The 8,916-nt window shown below is 41.3% G+C and overlaps 1 protein-coding gene across 1 annotated transcript in view; it reads left to right on the forward strand.

Moving 5' to 3' along the window:
* The window catches only part of lrfn2b (leucine rich repeat and fibronectin type III domain containing 2b), a gene marked incomplete at its 5' end in the record, with an annotated part of 71,216 nt that overhangs the window by 57,459 nt on the left and 4,841 nt on the right, over window positions 1-8,916 (forward strand). Inside the window, 1 exon segment of the mRNA XM_035678088.1 lies at window positions 1,392-2,788. Within this exon segment, the coding sequence (XP_035533981.1) occupies window positions 1,413-2,788 (1,376 nt within the window).

An 8,916-nucleotide genomic window follows, 5' to 3' on the forward strand; every position in this document is an offset into this window, starting at 1 on the left:
AAATAAGCTACGCTCACGGGTATTCCCTCTGGGCTTCAATCACCACGCCTGGAGGTAAAGTATTCGTCCATGTGTATTTTTCCGCCCAAAGACCTCACGGTTTGCCCAAAAATTATAATCGCTAGGCGAACTGCTGGCTTGTGTCTTCCTACTTTCTCCTTCGCGGGGTTTGCGTTCCATGCGCCTGCAAATCTGGTGCGTCTCCTCTGCCTAAACTCCTGTTTGGACCGCAGTCTGTTCCGACGGCAGCAGCACAGGCTTTACACAGCGCAATCAGCTGTTCACGCGTGTAAACAATGCCTCCACTACTACCGGCAAAGTTCTCTGTTACAAAAAGTAAAAAAAGTAACAGAAGAACGCGGAGAAAAGTAACAAAACTTAGTGCAGCCATTGTCTCAACGTTTATGCACGGATTGTGCATTCGAAATTCGAAAATTAATTCGAAAAACAAACGAGAAGACTGAAAACAACAAATAAACAAATATAAAAAACACGACGGGAGCTGCGGCTACAAGCTGCCGCCTGAGGCAGCGCCACAGTAATAATGCGCTACAGTAATAATGGGGTAACCAGGGAGGAGACTACATCATGCATAGTTGGCTGGAATGAGTAGTCGCACCTAAACTCCTTTTTTACTTGACCACTGAGATATGCTAATGTATGACTGTCACATAAAAATACCGCTTATCACCGCAGTCGCCCAGGTAGCCCACTAGTACAGCTCGCGCTGTGTCTCTGAGCACTGGCTGTCTAATGCTCTGTACTTGAGTTATTGCACTGTATTCCCTGATCACAGGCTAACATTTTGATTGCAGCATTGTCTACACCTGAGTGCTCTATCCACCTAGAGAAATGGACCTGGGTCATATGACATCCCAGATAGAGGCCGTTTCAGGGTCTCTGGGGAATGATGGAACTGACAGGCTCCATTATGGAACAAAGACAAATATAAGATGTATGCTATTGACAATAGACTGTATACTGTTTTAAGGAAAAGGTCAAAGTCCAGATGCTTTATACATCCAATGGAAATATGGTTATTGTACCCTTATTTCTTATTTCTGCCTGTGAAAGTGTGATTTCTTAAATATAAATAATTTATTTCATAGTTTTGGCCTCCCTTATCAGATGTTTAGATTTCAAATGAGGCACACAAATGTTTAAAGTGATCCATCTAAAATATATTTTTGGGAAATAATTTGAAAATTTAGATTATTTCTAGAAAGACCTGGGCTGGACCACTGGGCATGTGGCTTTATCTCAGATCAGTTCACACCTTTTGCGCCTGAATGCTTTCAAGAGGGGCCATGTTTACTTTAGTTTGAAAGATGATAAAGTTTATGAACATTACTTTTACCTTATCTGTCATTATTTTATTGTTTTTCACACAGGTTCCTTTGTATGACTCTACCATGGACCACATCATCTGCTGCCTGCTGGTCCTGGGAGCCACAGTGATGATCACCCATGCATGCCCCAAGTACTGTGTATGCCAGAATTTGTCCGAGTCCCTGGGGACCTTGTGTCCCTCCAAAGGCCTTCTTTTTGTGCCTCCGGACATTGATCGCAGCACGGTGGAGCTCCGTCTAGGAGGCAATTACATCCTACGCGTTACGCAGCAGGATTTTGCCAATATGACCGACCTGGTGGACTTGACCCTCTCCAGGAACACCATCAGCTACATTCAGCCCTTTTCCTTTGGGGACTTGGAAACACTTCGCTCACTTCATCTGGACAACAACCGCTTGATTGAGCTGGGCCCTGATGACTTGCGAGGCTTGGTCAACCTGCAGCACCTCATTGTTAACAACAACCAACTGGGACGCATCCATGACAAGGCCTTTGAAGACCTGGCACCTGCCTTGGAAGATCTAGATCTCTCTTACAACAACCTGATGTCTCTGCCCTGGGACTCAGTCCGCCAAATGATTAACCTGCACCAGCTAAGTCTGGACCACAATCTGTTGGACTTTATTCCAGAGGGCACCTTCACTGACCTGGAAAGGCTGGCGAGATTGGACCTGACCTCAAATCGCTTGCAGAAGCTACCCCCAGACCCCATCTTTGCCCGCGCCCAGGACTCCATGATCCTGACTACACCCTATGCTCCTCAGCTGTCCCTAAGCCTAGGCGGAAACCCACTGCACTGCAACTGTGAGATGCTGTGGTTGCGGAGGCTTGAGAGAGATGATGACCTAGAGACTTGTGCCTCCCCTCCTGGCCTGAAGGGTCGTTACTTTTGGAATGTGAAGGAGGAGGAGTTTGTGTGTCAGCCACCGCTCATTACCCAGCACACCCACAGAATGCTGGTCTTGGAGGGCCAGACAGCCAGCCTAAGGTGCGAAGCAACTGGAGACCCTTCTCCTACCATCCACTGGATCTCCCCTGATGATCGGCTGATTGGCAACTCCTCCCGAACCGCTGTCTATGGCAACGGAACCCTCAGCATAACCATCACCACCTCCAAGGACTACGGCACCTTCACCTGTATTGCTGCAAACGTGGCCGGGGAGTCCACCGCCTCCGTGGAGGTGTCCATTGTCCAGCTACCCCACCTCAGCAACGGCACTGGGCAGCCAGCACCGCCGAAGTCCCGCCTCTCTGATATCACAGGGACCACCAGGATAAGCAAAGGGGCTCCGAAGAGCCAACCAGAGAGGATTGTGTCTGTCTCTGAGGTGACAGCTGTTTCAGCGCTAGTCAAGTGGACAGTGAGCAAGTCAGCCCCCAAGGTGAAAATGTACCAGCTCCAGTACAACTGCTCTGATGATGAAGTTCTCATCTACAGGTAAACACCTACATATTTTTTGAGGAATCTTGAAGCACAGAATTCTGTCAAAAAATTACAGTTGGTAATTGGTTGATAGATGATTGGGTTTATTAAAGGGATCACTTGTAGTGATAAATTCTCAAACAATAAAGATTATTAGAGCTGACAGACCCAGAAAATTGGTAGAAACGTGCAAAAAATGACAAGCTGTCTCCATGACAAGTGACCAAAGAATTCTGTTTATTCAGCTTTAATTAGTTCTGTTTCTGTCTAATTTGAAAGCACAGCACCCTTGTGCAATTTGGAAATTACAGTTGTCATTATGGCAGTGTCAATACCTTTTCAATGATTTTGCAGCACTAAGTACATCTTGAGGAGAAAAAAATTCATGGCATCTGAATGAGACTCTCAGCACAAAACTAAATATACAGAATGTTGTTTTGGAGAAGCATCTGATCTTGAACAAACACAGATGCATTTTTCCTCAACAGTGAATGATGTGTATTTACAGGGTGCAGTGTTTTCACTCAGCTAGACTTCCCAGTGGAATCAGTGTATGGAAGAGTTTCCTGTAGTATTTTACATTGATGTTGGCACATCCAAGGGATCCATCCATCATCCAGTGTCTGTATTGTCCATCAATTTGTTTAACAGCAGCAAAAACAACTCTTTCCCCTTCTTCATCACATTTTTATCTGATGTCTCCCTCACTAAGTACAGTGCTGTGCTGTGTTGGGCTTGGCTGGATTATGCTCAACAGTCCAGAACCAGGGGAATTTCTGTGCACAGGAGGCGGGGGTTCCTGTCAATCCAGCAGCATTTGATGGGGATGAAACTGTATTAGATAAAGCTTGAATTCTACCACCACAGCTTCTAAAATGAAACCAGACAGAAAAAAATCCAATTACTTAATGTCATTTAAATCGGTTACTGTTCTAAAAAAAGCAAGATATTTAAGTCTGTAGCCTTAGGTATGTGGCCACCCCTTTGTTGCAATATTTCTCTTCATTATGAAGCATATTTTCCCTCTTGTAACACCCTAATAGTAATGTAGGAAGAATGTTTTTCAGTAATTATACAGTACAACTCTAGCAAATTGTAATGTAATGTAATTAATTATATTCAGCATTAACATTGTTTTGCTCTTGCATTAAACATTTTATTTTGAAAATCTGAATATAAATATGTAGAAAGATTATTTCTTATATAGAATTCATTTTATGCAAATATTTAAATAGCATATTCACCAAGCTGCACAGTACTTATAGAAATGACAGCTGTTGTGGACTCAATTCCTAAGGGCCTCATTTGTAAACACTCCATACATGCGCTACTTTTAATACAGAACTAGATGTATAAAAGCCTAACTGAAATGAAAATGTGAGTATCTTTACGTTTTGAATTGTGAAAAAAGGCAAAACAGTGACATAAATTTAAACATCCTCTAATGGCCAACAGAAACGGAGTGGCAGATGATGTTTAATTTTTTTTTAAATATATTTTTTATATGTGCTAAAACTTCTAATATATCCTGACAGTAATACATGAGACAGATAATCTGTGAAAAAATATGGTTCCTCTGGTTCATTCTAGCACTCCCACCAGGTCTGGATGAAAGCAACCAATTAGAGCCATCTTTGGGTTGTGGACAAAACAAGACATTATATTACCTTGGGCTTTGGGAAATCAATTAATGAGAATAATCACGGAAATGATCGGCAGATTAATTGATCATGAAAATAATCATTAGTTGCAGCCCTAATGATAAAGTGCCAAAACTTGATTTCTCAGAAATGTAGCTGAAATAATTGATGGTGGTCAGAACATAAACATAAATGATGGTTACATTATCCAGGAGACCCCTGTACTCCTGTGTTGAGTAAAATTGTGGAGAAATATACAAAATTTAAATTAAAAAAAATGCAGAAAGAGGAAAAACACTTATGGAACCAATGATTCTCTGATGATTTGGATTCTAAACATAGATGTTGCTAAACATGATCAGTAGAACAGTGAAATAAGAGCTTTTGTGTAGGTGATGCAGCTAATTGGGAGCTGTAGAAGTAAAATCAGGAACGTCTGACTGAACTTTGCTGAGCCCCACTGATGATGTCTTGAATGAATATGAGACAGATAAGAGCTTAACCAACAAGTCCTTAATGCCAACCCTGGAACTTATCTGATCAATTAGGATGTTAGCAAAAGCTGCACCAAATCTAGAGGGATTAAAACAGCTTTCATGGCGGCATGAGAATATGCCTTTTTAAGGACAGTGTGTGCTGTGCTTGGTTCTGAAAGCAGCCTGAAATGTTCCGCACATTGATTCATTAAAGCCGAGCTAAATTCAGTAACGTTGAGCAGAGACTGTCAGTAAAAGTTTAGATAAGAATGGAAGTTTGGAAATACGGCCTGTAGCTGCCAGGAATCAAGGGATCCAGACAACTTAATTATTTCAGCCGTGCCCGCTGTTGTGCACAAGAGGTAAGAGTTGTCAGCTGTTTCCTCGTCAAACACTGGAGCTGGAGGACAATGTTATCACTGCTCCGGTTTCCATGATTGGCACATTGTTACTTGAGCTAAGGTTTTATGTGATCCTTTATGTAGGATGGCTGTATGGGAAGGCCTGAGGGCCCAGAAAACTTATTCAAAACAGAATAGACTTTATAAAAATGTGCAGTTGTCAGGGTGAAAAGAAGGTTGTTGTTTTTTTTTATTCCTGAAAAGTGTAGCTAATTTTATCAGATGTTCCAAAGTTTGTGACTACGGTATAATCAGAGCTGGGAAGAGTAGTCACAAATGTACTCAAGTAAAACTACTGTTACTTTACAATAACAAGTATTGAAGTAGTTGTTAATGCAGTTATCACAATAACAACTTGCATAAGAGAATAAACATATCTACTGGAGAAACTAGGTGAATTAGGTGATTTTTATATGTTAGTTTCATTTTTGTTTAAATTATCATACTTGGTTAAAGATAAAGAATTGAACACACAACTGTATATATGGTAACTTTGATAAGTAATTAGTTAAATGTGTAAGACTATATTCCCAATATTATGCTTGATCACATAATTCCTAAATCAGTGGACCCCCACTTGGGGTCACCAAAGCTTCATGGTGTTTACGAGGCCTTCTTGAATTTAAGGGGTGTAAGAAAACATAAAGAATATACGTGCATATGCAGACTTCCTGCACTGGAAGTTTTTGTTATTGATTTCACTATTTGGTTTCATTGTACAGTTTTTAATATAACGTGGAGTAAAAAATGTCAGTGATTAGGGGTCATCAGTTTACTGAATTATAGAAAAAGGGTTTCCTTAAGGAAAAGGTTGGGAACCACTGTCCTGAATAGCAATATTAAATGCTGTACTTTTTTTGCAAAAAACTAAAAGTATAAATATTAAGCAATTTGGGGTTCAGTATCTTGCTCAAGGATACTTCAACATGCAGCGGGAGGATCGATCCACCAACCTTCTGATTAGTGGATGACACGCACTACCTCCTAGCTGAGCCACAGCCGCCAGGTATCGATGAAACGTACCTCTGGGGCTATATAATACGTACATTTTCACCATCACTGAATTTTGTTTTGCGTTTTCGAGCATGTTGCATCCTCCAAAAAATGTATTATTTGACAGAAAAATAATAATTCCTTGCATTTCGACAGGGCTTTGCAGCAGTCGCTGCTCAGGCTCTAATTAATCTACAGTGGACAGTGAACATTTCCTGTCATGTTAATTGCTGTGTGCTCATATGTACACCATGATTCTCTTTAATGAGAGCTCATTTCCAGACACACGAAGGCTCCCTGCTGTGCCGGCTGCAAGTTTACATGAGCGACGGTGTTATCAGAGTTACATCAAGCGGAGATGGTGAAACAATCCACAGGCCTAAGGTGCCACCATTTTCAGCACCTCCCTCTAAGGCATTCATCCATTACAGTGAGATAGAGGGAATGTTTTTATTGCAACCAGGACATATTCAAGGGTATAGACACAGACACAGAAAAATGTCACAGCCCATTTAATCCCCTACAATACAGCTGCAGAGTCTGAGAGTGACGAGCAGCCAGTGAGAGGCCATTAGGGATTTTGATTATATAAGCATAATCAAATTTCCCAGCATCACACCAGTGTTTAGACTGAGTCAATGGGGCAAGAGACCATTTGGCATGACCTTGTCCAGAGAGAAAAGCATTAAGAAATCAATAGAGGTAATGAATAATGTTTCCGCAATTCTTTGCAGCTAGAAAAAAAAGAAGCCATGAAATAGTTTAATGGTTGCGGACAGGAGAGATGCAGCCTGGAGTAATGATTTATTTGTTTTGTCAGCTCTTTCTTTGAACTGAGAACATATGTAGAATATTAAAACTGTAACTGACAAATCTCTCGCGAAGCTTAAAAAAGTCTAAGCCAAGAGCCCGTCTCTTTCTCCATCTCCTCTTTTCTCTCTCCCCCGCTTTCACTCTGATTAATGCTATGGCCTCACGCCATCGTCGGGAGCTAAGCAGGCCACTCGACAAATTGCCTTTTGCAGCCTGAAGGGGCAGGAAAAAACTTTTATCTCCCCGTGATAAGCATGGGCATAGGTTTCTCTGGACTTGGGCTTTATTCCTATGAATTAAATGAATTAGCCAGTCTACGTAGACAACCTGAAATCAATTAGACCCAGACACAGGAGCAAGCATTGCACAGCGAAAGCATCACCAGGCTAAAGAATTCCAGGCAGCCAATTATAATAGTGTAATGAACTGTAGCACAAGTTGTTGGAGAAGTAGAACTTTTTTATTGGGAAAACAGCTTCTTTTGTTTGAGCTGTGGTGACTAATTGGGATGAGGCAAACACTGAGGTTGTGATGTTTTTGGTTCCAAACTATCCAAATCTATGATCTTTGTTGCGTGTCAGATAAATTTCCTTTTGGTGATGAATGTGAGATAAATTGGACAGTCACGATGGGCGAATAGACATAGGGTCCAAACCTGTAGCTCATACTTGTGTCATATGAAGGATGTTAAGTGACTAATGTGTACCTGCTACACCTTAAAGGGATAGTTTGGGTATTCCGAAGGGGGTTGTATAAGGTACAGAATCAGAATTAGAATCAAAAATACTTTATTGAGGAGGAAATTTGTCACATAGCCATATAAAAACACCTAAAAGACCTCAATATCAGTCAAGTCAATATCAGTTTAATGGCCAAAATCCACCAGACCCAGCCATGACATGTTTGGGCTGCACTGTGGCTGCCAGAACTAGTCACGCCAGATCTAGACAATTCTTGTGGCACGGCTGGTCTATCTGCATCAAGCAGCAAAGAGTACATCGCATTGGCAGGAAGGCAGACACAGACGCTGCAGAATCCAGTCAATATTCTAAATAAAACACCCAGTGCATACCCATATAATACAACATTTTTCACCACCACTGACACGTGTGCTGCATTTCATGAGTTTTGGGCAGAAAAATATGTTACAATAGTGCCTAAATAAAGAACCGTTAATAAAGGGCCAGATTCCAACTAACTGAACACCGCTGCTGTCTGTATATTTGACAACCTGGGAATGAGAACATGCTGTGATGTAGGAGTAACTACGGCAACAGTGGCTGCGAGAAATGCAAAAATATTGATTCTTTCCTGTTTGAGGTTTAATGGCTGTGGTGTATTTTTCATCATGTGATTGTAGGCAAATTCCAAGCTGGAACTTAGCTCTTTTCTTTGTGAAGCAATACAAGAAGTTTTTCTTTAGTGCTGCACAGGACACTAACCATGATGTATCTGTCTGTATGTCCTCTGTGCCCCTGTTTGAATCTTCTTTTGGAATATTTGGTGGATGTGCTTCTGCCAGTGTTGGATGTCATGTATTGTTGATGGAAGTAGTGATCAACAAAGGGTTTCAATAAAGACCACATATTTTTTTTTTTTCACTCCTGGGCCTCTAAGTGGGTTAATTCGGCCCTGCCCTAGTTTTTATTATAAGCCCATATAATACTGACATAGCATCAGTTAGTTAAAGCTGCAGTAGGGAATTTTTATTACAATATTTTTCTTTATATATATATATCTGTGGAAAAAACTGGTTCCTCTGCCTCGTCCTAGTGCTCCAAATGGTATTTGCACAAATCTACCAGGCCTGAATGAAAACA

The sequence above is a fragment of the Morone saxatilis genome, unplaced genomic scaffold (assembly GCF_004916995.1).
Source record: "Morone saxatilis isolate NCDOM2014 unplaced genomic scaffold, NCSU_SB_2.0 Contig7, whole genome shotgun sequence".
Taxonomy (NCBI): Eukaryota; Metazoa; Chordata; class Actinopteri; family Moronidae; genus Morone; species Morone saxatilis.